This window comes from Alosa pseudoharengus, unplaced genomic scaffold, assembly GCF_046254945.1.
Source record: "Alosa pseudoharengus isolate Yale_2024_CS ecotype anadromous, Long Island Sound unplaced genomic scaffold, YU_APseudo_1.1 YU_APseudo_1.1_scf_10, whole genome shotgun sequence".
Taxonomy (NCBI): domain Eukaryota; kingdom Metazoa; phylum Chordata; class Actinopteri; order Clupeiformes; family Clupeidae; genus Alosa; species Alosa pseudoharengus.
In genome coordinates, this window is record NW_027468565.1 from 14,615,731 (window position 1) to 14,635,350 (window position 19,620).

General features: G+C 41.7%; 2 protein-coding genes across 12 annotated transcripts in view; both read right to left on the bottom strand.

The window, feature by feature from the left end:
- Positions 1–10,577, bottom strand: part of cnot1 (CCR4-NOT transcription complex, subunit 1) — a 31,955-nt gene extending 21,378 nt beyond the window's left edge. For 4 of the 9 annotated variants that reach the window (XM_076264725.1, XM_076264740.1, XM_076264739.1 and 1 more), the window contains exons 1-12: positions 10,329–10,576; positions 7,316–7,604; positions 4,526–4,633; positions 3,978–4,076; positions 3,784–3,852; positions 3,628–3,682; positions 2,581–2,784; positions 2,130–2,298; positions 1,174–1,300; positions 911–1,021; positions 579–749; positions 296–423 (exon numbers count right to left, since the gene is read on the bottom strand). In XM_076264725.1, the coding sequence (XP_076120840.1) occupies positions 296–423; positions 579–749; positions 911–1,021; positions 1,174–1,300; positions 2,130–2,298; positions 2,581–2,784; positions 3,628–3,682; positions 3,784–3,852; positions 3,978–4,076; positions 4,526–4,633; positions 7,316–7,417 (1,343 nt within the window). In that variant the 5' untranslated portion in view covers positions 7,418–7,604; positions 10,329–10,576. Of the gene's footprint in view, positions 1–295; positions 424–578; positions 750–910; positions 1,022–1,173; positions 1,301–2,129; positions 2,299–2,580; positions 2,785–3,627; positions 3,683–3,783; positions 3,853–3,977; positions 4,077–4,525; positions 4,634–7,315; positions 7,605–10,328 lie in introns of all 9 variants that reach the window. The other 5 variants (XM_076264744.1, XM_076264732.1, XM_076264735.1 and 2 more) reach the window with 3 other exon arrangements.
- A 3,618-nt stretch (positions 10,578–14,195) lies between these two features.
- Positions 14,196–19,620, bottom strand: part of magi2b (membrane associated guanylate kinase, WW and PDZ domain containing 2b) — a 61,994-nt gene continuing 56,569 nt past the window's right edge. For 2 of the 3 annotated variants that reach the window (XM_076264747.1, XM_076264745.1), the window contains 5 exons: positions 19,179–19,380; positions 18,756–18,899; positions 18,176–18,314; positions 17,685–17,773; positions 14,196–17,505 (listed from right to left, as the gene is read on the bottom strand). In XM_076264747.1, the coding sequence (XP_076120862.1) occupies positions 17,449–17,505; positions 17,685–17,773; positions 18,176–18,314; positions 18,756–18,899; positions 19,179–19,380 (631 nt within the window). In that variant the 3' untranslated portion in view covers positions 14,196–17,448. The remainder of the gene's footprint in view (positions 17,506–17,684; positions 17,774–18,175; positions 18,315–18,755; positions 18,900–19,178; positions 19,381–19,620) is intronic. The other variant, XM_076264746.1, reaches the window with a different exon arrangement.

The window sequence follows — 19,620 nt, forward strand, 5'->3', positions numbered from 1 at the left end:
CTAACCTTGACAAGCAAACTATGCAAGCTAATTTTTGCTGTATTCACTGCATGGTGCTTGAGGATGTCTTCCACTCATATTAATAAGCGTAAACCACAAGTGCAGTTTCAGGGGCACCCAGAAATACCTCTTCTGGGGCTGATAATTTATTTAGGCCCCAAAATGAAGGGCCGGTTCCAGCAGTGGGAACACGCACATCGATACCCTGGGACTTCCTGCAGTGAAAAAGCGCCCTTATGTTGTGCTTAGTGAGAGCATAAGGTCATGACAGCCCGGGGATGAGGTTTATAATCACCAGGTAGCTATCTCCCGGTTATCGTCTTCAGGGGGAGCCTTCAAGATGTCAATGGCGACGGTGTGACAGGGATAATCAGCAAAGCAGAACACATCAGGATTCATCAAGGAGTGCTGGATGAATGACAACTGTGAAGAGAATGTAAAAAGTTGAAGTACTCCAAACAAGAACGATGCAGTGAGGTAATTCTGATTAAGTAGGAGACACTCTCTTGGGCAAATTCATGCAATTGGATTAAAACAAACTAATAAGTCATCATGTGATGGCTGTATTGAGTACATACCTGCCCTTCTGCATGCTTCCAGGGTCTATAAATGAGATCCACAGGGAAGACCTCCATGCCAAGTCCCCTCTGAATCCCATAGACCACAATCTGTAATCCCTTGCTGTCCCGGATCATAAACCCAGGGTGGTCCAGCTCATACGTCACCTCTTTGAAGTTCAAATTAGGATTCTAAAAGGGAAGAGATACAGCATTTATAAAAATGCAATTCAACTCCAAATGCATAAGGAACTAATTATAATCATGCTTAACTATGACATCAATTAATTCAACATGGGAGAATAATAATCATCTATTATACTATCTACAGAAAAGGAATACGTTTCACTTACAACTTCCTTGACAACATCTATCAGAACTTCAACATTCCAAGTGTGGGCCTGAGAGCCGTCGCTCTTGTCCTTCCCATCGCTCCATATGCCACTACCAGGTGTGGAAATGGACTGCGTAGCAAACGAGAAAACACAAACACCGTTCAAAATGGGACAAAATGACTCATCGTGGGACTCGCTAGAAAAAGGGAAAATTAGACGAGATGAAGCTTTCTTCATAACGCTAAAAACGAAAGCTTATAGAAAACAAGAGACATGTAAACCTGTAGAGGAATCCCATCAGATAGACCAGAGTGTGTGCGGGCCATCATGCCCAGCACTCTGGCCACCTGACTTGCAGTGACCTCCCTCACTCCATATTGCAGGATAATGTTTCGGCATTCATCGACACTGCGGGGAGTAAAAAACAGAAGTGTCAGTGATTTAACAGGATGCTGCATTTACTTCAGCATTAGATCCATATTTTGAAAACATTGGTATTTGTATTGTTTGGTGAGGTCCTCAACCTTATCTAGAGGTTATTTATGATGTTCAGAAAAAAGAGCTACATCATCACTGCTAACTATGATCAAGAACACTTTTCCACCCCCTAAGGGATTAGGGTGCTTCAGTGATATGTTATTTAATGGCCTGACAGGCCTCCAAGGCTGTGTCCACTGTGTTTTCCTTTTTAAACACTTAATTTTCTCTCTGTTTACACCTGGTGTCAGTACTAATCCAGAGTTTCATGCTTTCATGAGTCATGCTACTAGGATGTAATCCTTGTCTGGATGAAAACAAATATCCAGTGTAGGTAAAAGGTAATGTGACCTTTCAGGCATGTAAATATGGAAAGAACATTTCTGATACAAGCTATAATTTTGACATTTTTAATTTACAACACATTAAAGATGACATGGATGAACAGCGTAAATGCAACTTTGGTCAGTCAAAAACATGCTCAGATGCTATTTTACAAGCCCATTTACAACCCTACAATTAGGCTGGGGAATAAAATGGCCAATTTAGCAGATATCTAGTGCCTCCTCATGCTTATCAGGCACCCAACATGAATCATTGTGAGCTTTATGCTGATTGTCTGACTATGCTTTTATGCTGATTCAACAAAGCCAAGTTAAAAATGGGCTTCCATTCTGTCATCTTTAAAGGAGCTATGTGGACTCGCTTAAAAAAAAAAGAGAAATAGATTCAACAGGATCCTCAAAAACTCCTTTCTTACCTTGCACAGAAGCCATAACCAACTTCCTGCATAAACTCAGCAAGCGAACTTTCCATCATGGTCTTGGTTAACTCTCCAGAGTCTGGCAAGATCCTATCCATGAGAATGTCCCGTTTCTCAGGGTACAGAAGTGGTGCGAGCACCACAGGACAGCGCTCCTGCGGAAAATCTAAGACACACGCCCAAAGGCTCATTAAAACAAAGCAAAACAATTATCTTCATTCCCAGATTACCTTCTCAAACCTTTTTAACTCAAACCTTCTCAGAACACCATTTTGGATGACAGAGTGAATGGTACATAACAGAATTTACGGGATGGTATTTAGAAGCTGGAACAACGTTTATTACATGTACTTGTTTACTACAGTGTCCCCCAAGCCTGCATCAGCCAGTCATTGAGTGAGGCCCCTCTATTTTGAGGATAACATACAAAGTGACTTAAGCTCCTCACCTCTGCACAGTGTTTTGAGAAATACGTCGATTTGCTCTTGTCCAACCCCACTAAAGCCCTTCTGCCCGAACAGAAGATGGGAAAGAAGCAGGTGCAGAACCTCTATTGCTATGTCCTGGAAGCCACCTTCCTGGTTGCCCCCAAGGTCGGCGTCTACGTATGAGCGAAGGAGGTCTGGAAGCTTCTGCTTCACAAACTGGGCAGCTAAAAAGCAAAATAACTGTTTATTTCCATTCTTGTACACAGCAACAAGCAACAATTGTCATGCAACTGCAATTCAAAATTACGGTGTTTATATAGTATGTTAATGCTATGACAAATCCTAGGTAGCAACAATGCCCTTGACTATTGGGCGTGCAGCCAAAGTAAAGTCTACAATGGTTATGGAGCAAGTAAGGGATAATGTATTCCTGCCGTTCATTATTGAAAAATAATTACCGACAGGGCGAACAGCACCCTGACTTAAACTGGATGGGAGCTTACTTCGTCAGATAACGACCGCCGGCGGACAATACATTATCCCACTTATTACACGGCTACTTGCCAAAACAAGGAAAAACTTCACACAATGGGTCTTTTAAAACTATTTTGTTACCGTTTTGTAGGTTCCACTGAGAAAACAACTAGTTCGCCACACAAAATAGAACTTGAACGTTTCAGATGTTGCATGGCAACGTATTACTTTCTGACTTTCATATAATTCTGCGAGTTTGCTCAATAAAACATGTAAATCAGAAGCACAAAATCCGACAGTGATTATTATATATTTTGCAGCAGTCATTATACGGATTTAAGAGACCTCGGAACGTTAGGAAGGCCCACTCATGTGAATGGAACTTTCTGCAGCACTGAAGAGCCGTATAATAAAAAAAAGAACATTGCAACATTGTATAATCCCAGCTTTGTTCATGCATTTCATCTAATGCATATTTGTATATTCAGTGCGTTTAATGCATTGTACCATTGCATATTGCAAAAGGCTTTTTATCCTGTGCCAGTGGCCTATAGTAGACATTTCAACACTGACTCACTCCATGATACACTTACCAAAGCCTCGGAGGTCTGAGCTGCTGGAGTTAAGGAGAGCGAGGCCAAATATAACCTGCAATTAAAAAAAATATTAAAAAAAACACATTACACATTTTCGGCCTTTTCACCAAGTATGCAACAATATGTAGTGGACTTTCTTAAACTCGCACTTACCTCCTGAACCTTTGTAAGCTTGAGGACTTTACTCAACTGAGTAAACAAATGGGGTGATGGTTTTAAGCTCTGTAAAATGAAATCAGAACCATTCTGAGATTCAGCTCAATGGTTAAACAACTGAAGCCATGCTCTTCCAAGAAAATGAAAGGCTTCACCAGATAGCAAATCACAATAAACACAATTGAAATTACCTTTTGATAGTGCAGGGGATTGTCAATGGCGTAACAGAGTGTTGAAATAAAGTTTGGCTTTGTGATCAGACACACACACTCCTGGATCAAAAACTGTGTCTTCAAGAAATGCAGGTACACAAGGAGAGAAAATGTAAGAAAAGATAAGCAATACAGTTCACAAGGAAACATTTTTACGGTCAAATTTCATCTTTTAACAGCCTAATTCTTATACCTTAGTTTTGGAATAATCTACTTTTAAAAGTAGAGTTTGAAGTGCAAAATGTTTGTATCTATATGAAGTGTTATCTGCTTTCAAAATAAAACAGAAAATATGTTCAATGGAAATACAATGAGGTAAAAAAAACAGGTTAAAAACAAAGGGATCACATTTTGTTTTTAAAATCCGGTTTAAAATGCCATTAGTGTGCAAGTGTATATAATCACATTTTTATCCAATATGTTGTAAGCATAACCAGATAGTGGCAACACTGATGATCAATGACAATAGTGGAGCTACAGAAAAACATTTTTTTTTCTTAAAAGGAGTATTGGATGTACAAAGTTACCTGGTGGAAGTCTTTGCCACTACTTTTACCATCGCCACTGAAATCGACATGCGAGAAGAGACAGCGTAGTAGATGCCTGTCTGCCTCAGGGCCGTGACGATTCACAATCTGTGTGGTGTAATAGATGCATACACTTTTGAGACATTGATATCAGTAATTTAAGGTAAACAATTACACACATCTAACCAACAACAAGGACATAAACTTCATGCAACACCAGTGGTACAGATTTAGCCTGTTAGGTTACTTATTAGACTTTACTATAAATATGACTGTCAAGGGTAGTAATATTTACAAATACATTTAGATTAATAATAAAATAACAAACAAAAATGTTGTTCAACACCAACAAAAGTAATCTAATCTGGTCGACTCAATTCCAGTTCTGGCATAATCAAATAATCGTTTTCCACAATCGTTTTTCACAATCCATTAGGCCTAGCACTGGTGCCACGCTGCAATGGGTCTGTCCATCGAGTTCCTGCTTAGCTGCCATGCTAACGTTACTGTTTGCTGCCCGGACTGGGAGATTGGTGGGGAACTCTGAACTAACGTTACGTTGAAACGCGAACTGAGACAAGCTCGTCTGACTGAGAGATCGCTTGTGGCTAAAGACTGCACTGCATTCCAGAGCTATCCAGACGGCTGGCAAAACTACCGGTGTCTTGTGTTGCACTGTGTTGCTAACGGAGGTCAGATCCATGAGCTGCTGATCTGCGGCCTGACTTTTCAGCATCTACATGGAGAAACTGAGGAGGACCGCTGACCTGGGCTTCCACCGCGCTTTATTGACTGTTCAAGAGCACCATCAATTTTATGTTGTGTGTTTTTCACAGAACACGAGTCATCACTGCTCAACACCCATGTGTTGCTAAGCCTATTTGTTTGTTTAACGTTATGTCTTGATATTGTATTATTATTATTAATAAATCTTTTATTCTTTTCTCACTAATTTGTTTGTTTATGTCTTGGTGTCACAGGTATGCTGGCGACTACCCCACTCCGTCCGACATCATTTGTCTTGTGTGTCAATGTCTTGTATGAGGAGCGCTTTGTGTTGCTCTCTGTGCATCAAAAATGCACTATATGAATAAATACTTACTTACACCCCGTCATAACTCAGTACTGACTATATATCCTCAAGGATCCAACGCTGAAGGGGGATAGCCTAATCTCACAAGCATCTCATCCAAAAATATATGCTATATATGCTCATCCAAAAATATATGCTTGCATATCACCAACTCCCAGTTCAAGCAAATAAGAAAATGTACTCTCTCCTTTCAGGATGCCCAAACATAAAACTCATGCAACTGAGGGTAGTAGAGCATAATGGTGTACAGTACTGGCCCATCAAAAAATTTGATGGACGTCATGCTGGGATTCCATTTACAGGCCAAGTCTGACGATCATGTTTGGAGGGCTAATTACAGATCAAATTGCATTGTTTAAGGCAGGGGTCCTCAACCTTTTATGTACCATGGACCGGTTTGATTCCTATTTTTTTTTCACGGACCGGCGGGGGGGGGAAAAGAAAAGAACTAGCTTTAGTTATGTATGAACAGTGAAGGTAACGATCTCTTGTGAAAAACGTGAACTTGAAGTGAAAATTGAACAATATGAACTATGAATATTGAACAACTTGAAGCTACATCTATAAGTGTGAACATGCTTAACAAAATATGGGAACAAAACATGGGAACTAAACGTGCATTACGAATATAATCAGTGGGAGCCCTGCTTGTTTCCCTACAACAATTAAGAAGCTTCCATCTGGGGGTGATGGAAGACAGTGACACCCTCAGTGTGTTTGAAATGTCCAGTCGATTGCGTAATTTGGTCTTAGTTGCAGTCATTGCCGAAAACCCGGCCTCGCATAGATACGTGGTGGGAAACGTTTTCAGCGCTTTTACGGCTATCTCGGGATATTCTGCTTTGGTTTTGATCCAAAAACCCGCCAGAGAGGTTTCCTTATACACACTCTTAACACCACCGTCATTTGCAATTTCGATCAACTGCTCTTCCTCCTGCGCTGACAAGTTAGGACTGGGATATTGACAAATGGTTTGCTGACCCACTCATTGGTTTTTCCGTGGATCTTTGGAGGATGGGAAGTAACGCTCAAACTCATTTCAAAGCGCAACAAGGTGATCGCGCACCAGCTGCGAGAGAAAGGGCCCTGCCTCAGTCTCTCCCAAAACCCCCAATACTGTTTGGAACTTATCTGGTCCACTCGTCGTCCCCACAAATCAAGCTTGGCTTTTAATGCAGCGACTTTATCTGCCAGTTTAAAGACAGTCGTCATTCTCTCCTGGAGTGACAGGTTGAGGTCATTAAGCAACCCGAATATGTCACACAGGTAAGCGAGTTTTGACACCTAGTCCTCATCACTAAAATGCGCAGCTAATGGTGACTTTTTTTCTGTACGAAATATCTTCAGCGGCTCTCGCAACTCAAACACTCTGGCCAGTGACCTGCTAAAGATGCTTGTTTTTTGTTGCTGTTTTTGTTCGCCAAGAACTGATCAAGTGAAGTGAGCTGACCTGAGGCTGCGCAGCGCTGAAGGCAATATGTAAAAGTGTTGAAGGCGGGACAGACAGACGTAAGAAAATAGACCTTGCAAAATGCAAACATGCGTGCAATCAAACAACTGCATATAGGCCTATGCCATGTAAAAACGTGACATTATTGCGAATTAAATTTAGTTTAGTCTACGGCCCGTGGTTTAAGGCATTGCTTTCCTGGGGGGGGGGGGGGGGTTTACACATATCAAAAGCCAACAATACTTACATGTTGTATTTCCTGCTGGCTGGCTCTGTAGTTTTTCTTAGTTAAATTGTCCACCAGGTAGCTGATTTGAGACAAAGCCAGCGAGAGCGAGTCAAGATTCATTGCTGGTTGGGGCGGAAGCAGGCGGCCGAGCCCGGCGCAAAATCACCATTATTCCCCTTTAGTCACTGCAGTGATAGGTTACTTTTGCTCCCCCCCCCCTGAAGAAATGTTTTGTTTCCAAATAAACGTATCTTCTAAGTGTATCGATGCAAGGCAGTGTCCCTCAGGGCAACTGGAAATGTGACATCTGAAAAAAATAGGAGAAAAGAACACATTACAACAAGATTGAAGATTCACATGTCTACTGACAGATATTACAAACATTCAGTTTTTAATGCATACCAATAACTATCATCAACATCATCCAAATTTATTAAAGACAAAACAAAAAAATATGCAATATGAATGCAGTTTTGTCAAAGTAAACTGAATTTCTAATAAGTCATCATCTCATTTATGTACAAGAAAACAAACTAGGGTGACAACATTAGGCATGCAGCTCTTTTGTGTATACAAACAGTTACAAGGGTATTGAACACCCTCTAACAATCGCATGCCAATAAAAATAAGACCGTAGAGTTATTTCTACTTTCAACACAGTCAGTTCGTAGTAATTTCTTTGAACGTGAGAAAATGCAACAAAACCTATTAAGGTTTTATTATTGACGACTACAAGAGGGGTGGCCCTGTTTACTAGGCCCAGCGCCCTTTCCAAGGTAGTTTTACCGGAAAGTACATATCCACTAACAAACCAACAAAAACAAAAAGAAATGAAAGGATGGATCGCGTAAAAGTACTTAAAGTAACGTTGCGTCAAAATTCGATTGAATATATGCCCACAATCTGGTCAGCAAAACTAAAAAACACGGTTGCCGCAACACTGCTCATTTAGGTAGGTAACGCTGGCATAGTTACTCCAACACTTTCCGTTGCACTTAAGAATCAAATAAGGCTCATTTCACGCTAATTGTTCTAGTAAATATGCAACCGTTATCGGCGAAGTTTGTAAACTGACCTTACAACTAATGGTTCCAGCAACATAGCTAACGCTAGCTGATGCATCTACAGTCAAATCAAGGACCTAGCTAATGTTAGTGTGTTTGAACAAGACGTTACACAATTCACGTTGTTTATAAGGATTCACATGATTTAATATTTGATCCAATAATTATATATTGTTACTTTAACAAACATGAGCGCCTTCGATAGGTCGATTTCCGAATGAGGACTTGCAAGTTAGTTACAAAGTTAGCTAACTAAAATATGATTAACTACAACCAAGTTAGCCCGCTCCATGGCTAGGAATGCTAGCTACGTAGGGTAAATAATGCACATCATTCTGGCGTTTCCTGACGAAAACAGTAACAGCTTGGGAATTTAGCTAATTTAGCTATTAGGTGTTCAGCAGCCAAGTCATTCATTGAAACTGGAAGTGATGGTACACGCAGATGGTACAGTTCTAGTATCCAACTGACGACTATTTTAAGCGTTTCTTTAGATGACGTTAACGTTATCCAACGTCAAGCCAAAAGTCAAACAATGTTTAAAATGTGAGCCAATGTTACTGAGCAATTTTACACCGACCAAAATGTTTATTCTGATCTCTCTCACCAAACGATAAAGCTCTCCACCTTAAGGTGGCTGTGTACAACCCCAACAACAATTCAACTGAAAATCCATATAGCCGTTGAAGCTAACCGTGTTCCTGGCTCGCTGCTAACGTTAGACGGCCTCTCCTTTGTCCATCTGCAGCTTACGTTAGCTAGGTTCGGTTACATAGCTACATCATGGCACAGGATATGAACCTATGCAGCTCAAGCTAGCAATAAGCAGTTGGATATAACGAACAGAATGGGTCTCTTAGAAAACAGAAACCAGGCAGGACATGTAATGTTAAATAGCAACTGACAACATGGGCCCTGCCAGCGACCACATTACAAAAGGAAACTTGGGACACAGATAAGCGACATGGTTACATCCGACGTTATCGTAGTTAGCGACAGCTAACTAACAGTTAGCTATCCAAGTTATGGCTAACGTTACGTCAACGTTAGCTGCCTAACGTTAAGAAGTAAATATAGCCTTACTAACTAACAGGGAACATTGGTGTCTCAATTGAAAAGCCCTGGTTTTACATTCATTCAAATAACATTAACGTTACTGTTTGGGTCACCAAGAACCCATTTCAACTCATCGTAGGCCTTAACGTGAACACTGCAGCTGATGCACTGTCGATAACGCTAACGTTAATGTGTCAGTAGCAGGGTAAGCAAAGGCTAACGTTAATGTTATCTGTGCTGGCTAACGTGTACATACAACATGTAACGGCATGGCACTTGTCACGCTATTGATGGCTAGCTAGGTAAGAACTAGGTAACGTTAGAACATAAATCAAGACCAATGTGCGTTAGCTCACCTAGTCAGCGATCTCCCTTAGCGCTATTTTGATTACAAAAACATACATAAATTGCGACTATGATCATTTACCAATTTGATTGCCAATGTAACGTAACCTAACTGAGTTATTTAGCTGGCTAAGTCATGGCTAAGGCTTGGTGACTTAGCTACTCCATTAACCGATGGTAACTAGCAGATAATTAAACATGCTAACTTAAACAATTAACTAGACATCTATGAATACAAACGTTATCCAGTCACGGACACTCCATTAAAATCCGAATTCTGATTTGACCACAATTACATTTGAATGAAATAACCTTAAAGTACACCGGACATACTTTCCGCTCGTCAACGTTTAGATGTACACGTTAGCTAAGTGTCTGCGTTTCCACGATAGTTAGCGCTAGCTATCGCTATAGCTAGCTATTGCTAGCCACCTACTTAGCTCTCACAGTAGACAGCCAGCTAGCTAGCGTAACGACCAGTCAGCAATGGCATTGAATATCATAATGCATTATTTGGTATTAAAACAGTCTTAACACAAGGCAGTCACGATTTGTCAGGTCTTTACCTCGCTTACAGGAATTATGTGCTGATGACCATTTTCTTTCTTTTCACCACACAATATTCACAATTAAAAGGTCGCTTTCTCCCTGATGCAGTTTGATTTTCAAAATAAAATGGCGACTGTCAACTTGCGCGCGTACCCTATGCGGCTCGACCCCGCGCTCGCGACACCGCAGTAAATCGAGTGATGCACCCGGAAAATAGCAATGTGGCGTGCAAACGGCGCCCATGTATAACTGCAAGCCTGACCACATTAACAATATGTAGACAATATGTATGACATCTGAGCTAGTATCAATTAAAAATGAAGAGGCCTAACTCAGCACAATTCGCGATTCTCTCTTTTTGAGCCATGGCATTTTTTAAAAGAGGTGATATTCGAATCATGCCGAAAAGTCGTTGCTGCCCCAAACTGAATCGTGTGGGTTTGGGTTTTTACAAATTTAACGTTAACATTATAGTAGAATATTAAATCTGTAATGTCGAGTAGGCTACATCTACATCCCGGTGTTGCACATAATAAGCTATTCGCCTACAACTCCCAGCGACTCGAGCAGTTTGGCGTTAACAGAGTCTACAGAATCGTTCTACTTGCTAGCGCCGTAGAATGATTAGGCGGAGGCCCAGTTGCGAATTTCGCTTCTTTAGTTTTATGATAACTTAAATCTAACAGTTAGCGCTACAGTCGATTTGAACAGAGGTAATGTCTGGCTTGACTGGTCCACTTGCCTGGGGTGGTTTAACCTATTCAACTTCTACATGAGGCTACCTCAGCAGGTTTGGTTTAACTTTGGTTTCTAACAAACTTCACTTCCCTGTTGTTTGGGGCTGTTCGCCTCCCCCTACTGGTCAAAGTGTGGAAATGAATACTGTCAAAAATAAATAATATCTAGGCCTACAAGTGAAACAAAGATTGTTAAGGCGGAGCTCCGCCTTAACAATCTTTGAGTGAAACTTTGAAATTTTCCATTCTCAGAGTACGTACGTACCCAATGATGACTTGCTTTAGCCTAATTTAGTCAGTTTCAAAATATGTCTCAAACTGTTGTAGAGTGCATCTGGTTTTGTGCTGGTTAAACATGATCACCTGGACTTTTTATTTATTTATTTACTTTTTATCATGATTAATTAATTTAAAAGAAATGGATGCAGACTTGTCCAGAGCAGGGGTCTCAAACTCAAATGAGCTGGGGGCCACTTCCGCCAGTGTCATCTGATTGGAGGGCCACATCAGTGTTAAAGAACAATACAAAAAAGAACGGCTATTTCCTAAAATGCAATGCTTTTTTCAAATACTGTATTTTCAAACACAAAACTACAAACAGAAAGTGCAAGTATTTTATCTATTTTTAGACACCTGTGCTAGAAAAATTGTAGCTTATAAATAAAATAAAACAGGTAGGCCTATGTGTGTGTTTCACACCAAATAAAAATATTTTCCTCTCATAACTTTTTTAAACCTGGCAATAGGCGTCAGGGTTAAGAAAGCAACACCATTGGATTTTTATATCAAAATTTCAAAAGGCCATGGCTTGAAAGTGGTCAGAGATAAAGTCCTACTGTAAATGTAAAAATCTTTGAGTAGGCCTATACACAAAAGTTTATGAAGAGGGTAGCCTACATGAAGGGTGACGTTGTAGTTCTTCAGAGCCCTATTTCTACTAGCCCTGCTGTCTGTACCACGTCCATTACGGACACTATCATCACGATTACCACTGCATCCTCCGACCTATGTTTGGCAGAGGGTCGAAATAAGCATGGTATGCTTAGTGGACATCGTCGTAGGCTACCTCCATTCACTGACGCACCGTGACTATCACTGTCAATAGACGATCGATCATAATCTCCAAAAGGATATTCCTTTATGGTGAATAATATAGCCTACCTAAGACTTCACCACACGTGAAAGTTTTTCAACATTTGGTGTAGGCCTATTTCTGCTTCAATTTGTGCAAAACTATGGTCTGCATTGCGTCATTAGGCTACAAATGCACGTCTTCGTGTTTCTCGCGTGTAATAGGCTGCATTTCCTGAAAACTTTCTGCAGCGATTTTGGGTTTGAATCAAGCTCTGCATGTCTAGCAAATAGTGGAGGAGAGTAGCCTACAAATGAGATTTGTCACCGTACTTGGATCTTCTATCGTCTAGTTTAATCAGTATCGTTGTTTGTCGCAAAATACCCTCAAGGGCCGGATTGCATTATTATTTTGAAATACGTCGCGGGCCGGACGCGGGCCGGGAGTTTGAGACCCCTGGTCCAGAGACTGCCCACTCCAGTTAAGAGTTCCATTTGAATGCACAGGTAGTGGCGGAGGTATGGTGGCGCTTCAGTGCAGCAGGTCAACCTATTTGCATCAAAAAAGACCGTCCAGTGTGAGCTGTGGTTCTCAGCTCACAAGCACAGGGCTCGATATGAGGACCGCCGGCTGAGAGCTGGTGTCAAACAGCTTTGTTCCTGAACAGGGCGAGACTATGACTATTTGCAAGAGTGCCTTCTACACTGTCTCTTTACTGTTTAAAATGACAGGTGTTTGCCGACTGGTGTACCGACAACAATTGAGACCCATTATCTTGTCCCATCCAATCAGTGCTCATGTTCTTACATCATCTGCATGAGCAGTAACACTACATCCACCCTCAGAGTTCACCTGGTGACTATCTCTGCCCGACTCTCAGGTTGGTCTGGTGTGACACTCCTAAAAGACCACCGTTGACAGTGTCAGTGTTCCTGACGGCCCTATCACTAAAGCCTGGTTGTATGCAGTTTGCTGAAGGTGATTCGAAGGTCATCTTACATCCGATCCCTTTTTACCAACCAGAGGTGTTGATCTCAGCTCATAGCAAGAGTCTTGAGCTGCCCACCTTTCGCCCTGACATCCAGCAGGAGGAGATATGTTACACAAACTCTGCCCGGTGTGAGCACTGCGTGCTTACACTGACTGAACACACGCCCTAAGCAAGACCGAACAGCTGTTCATTTGCTATAGGGCTTAGAAGGTAGGCTGCGTGCTATCAAAGTAGAGAATCTCCAACTGGTTGGGAGGCCATCACTCTAGCGTGTGAAGCCTACGGTATACTTCCCCCTGAACGCTTGCTGGGCCACTCCACAAGGAGCGTATAGCTGCCTCTTGGGCAGCCTGAAAAGGTGTCTCTATTGAACTGATTTGCTTAAGCTTCGACTTCATGCCTGTGTCCCTCCCGTGTAGGTGAGCTACCACTTTTCATTGACCCAACACTCATCAGTGCCCTGCTTGTGCTGTGGTGTCGGCTTGTGCTCGCAAACCTGCATGCACTGTGGTGGCAACTCTCATATGGGAACGCTTCTCCGCCATCGCCAATGAGGCACTGTGGGTCCCATTGATTAACGTTGAGAAAACCCTACTGAAAGAGAAAGTATGACTAACTATAACCTCGGTTCCACAATTTCTTTGGTCAAATTCAGCTGTTTGTTCAATTTTAGAATTCAGTTGTAGCTGTCCATTCCGTGTGATGCACTCAAAACAAACAAAAGTTACACATTCCATGGGAAAGAAACATCAGACTGAGCCAATCAACATGCAATATCCCTTCTAATTGAAAGGAAAAAAACATGTTAAAGGATATATAAAACAGACTCATCATTTTTTAAAGCACAGTAAGTGACCTTTATTGAAGTTCATTACAAAAATAACCACAAGATGGTTTCAGAATTCAATGAAATTGATGAGCAGCTGAAAACATAGATGTCTAGCGTTTTCCTTAAGAATTTCATTGTGTAACAATGACATATTCTAACTCAATAAATTCCTCCATCAACATCTTACCTGTTTTCTCACACGTCGGACAACTGGACACATAAGTATGGTGGAGAATATAAAATGAATACTTTACACCAGGTCAAGAGTTTATTTGACAGTATTTCAGAATATCATACAGTAAACAAGATCTTAGCAAAAATGTATATCCACACTGTACCATTTCATAAAAATATTTGCTCACTTAGTGTTTGAAACTATCAGTAATACATTAAATCATATGTATAGGAATACAGCTGTACAAGTTAAATACACATCTAACACTACACAGTAATATCGATCTGAGTGGGCCTCGGTAGCGTGCCATCTTTCACAGATTCAATATTTTCTGAGAATAAAAAAACTTTTCACAGCAGGCAGGAAACAGCTTCAACAGTAAAAGCTATGAGCTGTGCAATATATGCTTTTCTCTGTCCCTTGTAAACAGCGATAATGAGCATATGTCTACCACATTGCACTGAATCTAGTACCTATGACTGGAGTATACTGGATGTCTTTGTGCTGGGGGATCAACAGGAATTAATTGACAGGGAAAATATAGCTTTCAAGTATTCTGTGTAAATACTGTCATGGATGTTTGTTATTTTCTGCATCCTTGGCACTCTAATACAACTTATTTAAAACTGATGTCAACTCTGTCAGTTACCAAAATATGATAATACATATATATTTATCAGCTTGCACTACCTGTAAATTCTGTATATACTACAATGACAGAATAATTGGCACCTTGATTATGAACAATGGTTGCTGGGGAGCAGCAGTTGTTTCTTTTTTGTGATGAACAGAATTCAGGGTTCAGCAAGAATTAGCATCCCGAATCTTTAAATACGGACTTGGAAAAGCAGCAACGATTTCCTTTAGAGTCATGCTTAAAATGGCAACACTAAACAAAACCTTTTCCCATCACTGAACTAATGCAATACAAATAATATGTGTACGTGTTGTTAACAGCATCCATCAAAATCCAATTCAATACATATGTTTAGGAACACTGATGGGGCATATGTTGGGCACAGTGTAATTGGTACGCTGTATGTTTGACCTGTTTGCCACCCACACTGTTACAGTGCTCCTCCCACAACCCTATCTGACAAAGTCTTCAGCAGTGTCGGTCAGTACAGTACCCACTGGGGCCCTAGGGCCAAAGGCACCATTATCAGCCTAAGTTCAGCGCAAGCAGCAGCTTCACTGGCCTCTGTTCGAACAGGTAGAACAGTGTTGCTGGGTGATGTGGCTTTAGGCATTAACACAGCCTAACCTTAAAATATATTAGGCTGGGGAGTAGAGGGATAATGTTGTAACAATACGATCAACAAAGTCAGACAAGGGAATCTATTTTATATGTTAGGGAAAGTTCAATCAGTGAAGTCCAATGTGGCTCATCTCAGGAGTCATGACACACATGCAGTGTTATGAAGTGAATTTCTGTTCAGTCAAAAGAGAGTACAGGTAAGCTGAGTGAACACGGTCCTAAATGTGAGTGAATGTGGTCCTGTTGCTTTAATGTGACCTTGTGTTCAGTCTGCTCGTGGCCACCCTCTGTAGTGGCTTCTCAACACTCCTGTCTGCTCTAGATCTGGCTCCTAAGGCACTCGGCTCTGTCAAGTGCTTCTCTGAGCTCAACACAAGTATGCACCAAAATAACAACTCCTAGCCTGCTTCCATTCTTTATGTTTTCTCATCTCTTTGTTTGGTCTTTGGGAACGATGAGAAGAAAAAACAACAAAGAACACATTTAGGTTCACTACTGCAGAGCAACCACATTTTACAGCTCAGAAGTGACACACAAGTAAAACGTAAAGGAGAATGGAGTAACTCAGCACCTGCATGTGGCTCCATGGAGCCATCTCTTCTTAACAACACGACACAATACCATTAGGTGGTTCAACAAATTAAGAAGATTTGTAAGATTGGGCCATCTCAGAGTATTCAGAACAGTGGCTTTGGCCCTCAGAGTGGCTTGGTACATAGAGCACAATTGAGAAAGAACTCCACAATTCCTTCTCACACTCAAAAAGTGAGCACAGGAGAGCCCATTTGCAGTTTAGTCTTGAATTAATCCAAGGACTTTTGATATGTAATCAAAGATGAGTCTCTATATGCTTTAACAATTGATTTATATGTAATAATTTACAACCTAAGAAGTCAAAAGTCTGTGTGGCATGGTTTTCTTTTCTTCCAGTTTTGTATGTTTGCCTTTTCACACAGAAATGATAAAAAAAAAAGAATTCACAGCAACTCTATGAATATCCGATATACACGGTACTAACACTTGAGTCAACTCGAGGAGTTCCTTTTAAGGCAGAGCTGTTGATATATCTCAAAATGGATTTGTAACACCATTCAACATTCATTCTCTGCTAGCACACAACTCTGCTCTCCATATTGTAGGACTGCAACAATGACCTTACTTATGGTTCCCCCGGAATCAGGCGCACACAAATATCTTTACACTCATTACATCATTTGCATTTTGTCCACTGGGATTCTTGACTGGCCTTTCATGCTACACTGCATGTATTGTCTCCTTTCTGGAGAGAATACAGTCTTTTTTTGAAATGGCTAGAGTGAACATCTAGTATAGAAAGCAATCCATAACAGAAACATGAAGAGAGAGGTGGAAATGAAGGATTTCCTCCTCTAGGTTGCACAAAAGGGACACCGAAAGCAAAATCCCATGTACTGTCAGACTGAGGGAGTTTGCCTTAGTTTGCTTTTGTTTTCTTCCCACACTGCATATCAACTCCCTTTGGAGGGATTCCTTTGTGTCCTCCATAACCTCAAGAAGAGTTTGTCCCACTCGCTGGGTTGCCATGCCCTCATCTCAGGTTTGTTTACCCCTGTGGTTGGCATGCGCCTGAGGTCCAGGAACCTGCCCACTCCACGCTGAATAACATCCACACTGAAGCAAGTCTGCAGGTGTGCGGACTGAAGGCCCCAAACACAGTGCTCAGCTCATTTTCTCCTCTTGTCCCGTGGACTCCACAAAGCTGTCTCTGGCTGCAGCTGGGGGGCCGGGAGCCACGTCCCTCTCGCACGCTGCAGCTCAGGGACCCGCGGGTGGGCCTGCCACCCTGAGTAGAGCAACCCCTCCGCTTTTCGGCAATATGTGACTAACAAAGGAACACACACACACATATACATACACACACACACACACACACACACACACACACACACACACACACACACACACACACTCTCATTCAAAGGCACACATGGACACAGTCACACTTACACACCGAAAATGTCATTGCTTGCAGAGGAGAGGTCAGGGGCGTGCGCTGGAATGAGATGAGGGCTGAGTCCTGGGCGTGTGGTGTGGCGCTACTTCCGGCAGGGTAAGGACGGCTGGAGGGACAGCATCCCAGGTGGCGGCACCGTCTGAGGGGGGAAACAAATAGCTAGTTAGTGGCCGGATGGTAATCAGTTCTAATCACCGCTTCTCATCATACTCATAGAAAAACAGCACAGTGATGACGTGCAGTCTAGCACAGGTGTGAGAAAGAGGAATTAGATGGGAAATGTTAAGAAACAGAAAATCATGCAGTGTTTTCACAAACCGTATCTTTTGAGTGTCCCATTATGAAGAAATAGGGAGAGCCTAGAGTTTCACTTTTCATGCACATGGAGAGGTTGGAAGGTACCAATCCTACAGGGAGAGGGAGTAAAACCCTAGACTATGATTAGAGTTACAAAAGAGGGAGCATCATATCATTACGCAGTGATGGTTACATAGTTAGTTCAGAGAAGGAGTGTTTCCTACAGATGACAGCTGATAGAACCAGAGAAAATTCAACTCTGAAGAAAGGCATGAGAATTAGTGAGACAGGTTATCCACAGACATTATTTACAATAATACTAACACGTGACAACAGAATTCACTATGGTGAGATTGCTTCCTGGAATTCAACTGTGGTGCTGTTGTATCTGGTCAGTGAAATTCCCCACTTGGTATATTAATATTTACGACCAATGTTATCTGTTTTAATGTTAACAGGTGGCTGATGCACTTGTGTAGCCTGCTGTTATATGGGAGGAGTTGAGCACCCACCATACTCTGGCACCTGGCCTGTGCCCCTCTTCAACAGCAGACGCACGCGCCGCCCCCCGGCCTTGATCAGCTCAATGGCACGGGCGTGGCTCATGTCCCTGGTGCTTTCCCCGTTGATCTCAATAATCTGGTCTCCAACCTACACAGAGGAGAACATCATAGCACAGTCAGGTATCAACATGATCCTCATTTTATCCAGTAGTATTCCCTTAGCTCTTATGCCCTTCCTCAAGAACAAGATTAAATGTAACAATTGTTTTATTGATTGATGATGATTAATGATAACATTTACAGGAAAATGTAGCTGTCCTTAGGTTTGAAGTGGAATGTGGTATTCTGCACAATCTGTTTTTAACATTGCGGTCATATAATATGAACATATAGCTTACCATCAACTGTTGTATAATATTGTATAATATACAGTACTGTATATTAACATCACCTAATGACGTGTGTGTGTTTTTTTTTTTTTTTTTGTGCTATTTTTCATCTGGTGAACATCTGGTCCAATGTTGCATCTGCAGACATTTGACAAAAGAATGTCTAATGGAGGAAGAACGTCTCTGGGCAAAGAACTCACCCTCATCCTTCCACTGCGTATGGCAGGCCCATCTTCCGCCAGCCTCAGCACAAACAGGTCCATTTTGTACTCCCTTCCTCCCCGAATGCTGAAGCCAAACCCTTTCACACTCTTCTCCAGGTCCACAGTGAAGTAATCAAAGTCCTGAGCAGTAAAACAATACAATACACACATCACACGCATGCCCAAAGGATGGCACAGTGTACTGTATGTGTGCTATTAGCACACTAAGAGCTGGAGAGGTACCCAACTGAGCCCATTGTGTTTTTCATTTCATCACATTTGCCTCTCCTCCAATCTACAACAAGTATACCAATTTAGCACTGAAGTTCTGTCACGGTTTGGTTCCCAAATTCAGCAGCACATGAGAGGCCTACATCCCTCAGATGATCAAGGACATGAGAGGCCTTTGGCTGCTCTTACCTGTGGCAGCACCTGTGGCCTGTAGTCTGGGACTGCATGCTGTCTGTAGTCGATGAGAGGCGGGTGGCGGTACTCCAGTGTGGGAGGCTGGCGGTAGTCTGCCACTGGAGGGTGTCTGTAGTCTACTGGAGGCTGTCGGTAGTCTGTGTATGGAGGCTGACATATATCTGGTTTCACATCTTGCCGCGCTTTCACCTCTGACCTGTAAATACCAGACAATCACCAACATTAGGAAGGCTCAGCACTCCTGTCAGAAGACTGCCAACACTGAGATAATTGAGACTATTTGTTGGAGGTCAAAATCCAATATACTGTATAGTAATAAAAAGGCATAACACTTGACATAAACATTCTTGGTCAAAAGAAAAGAAAATCTATACAGTAGAGAGACTGGCATAACAATGTCAACCTACATTACAAACTAATCAAGATACATGAGAAT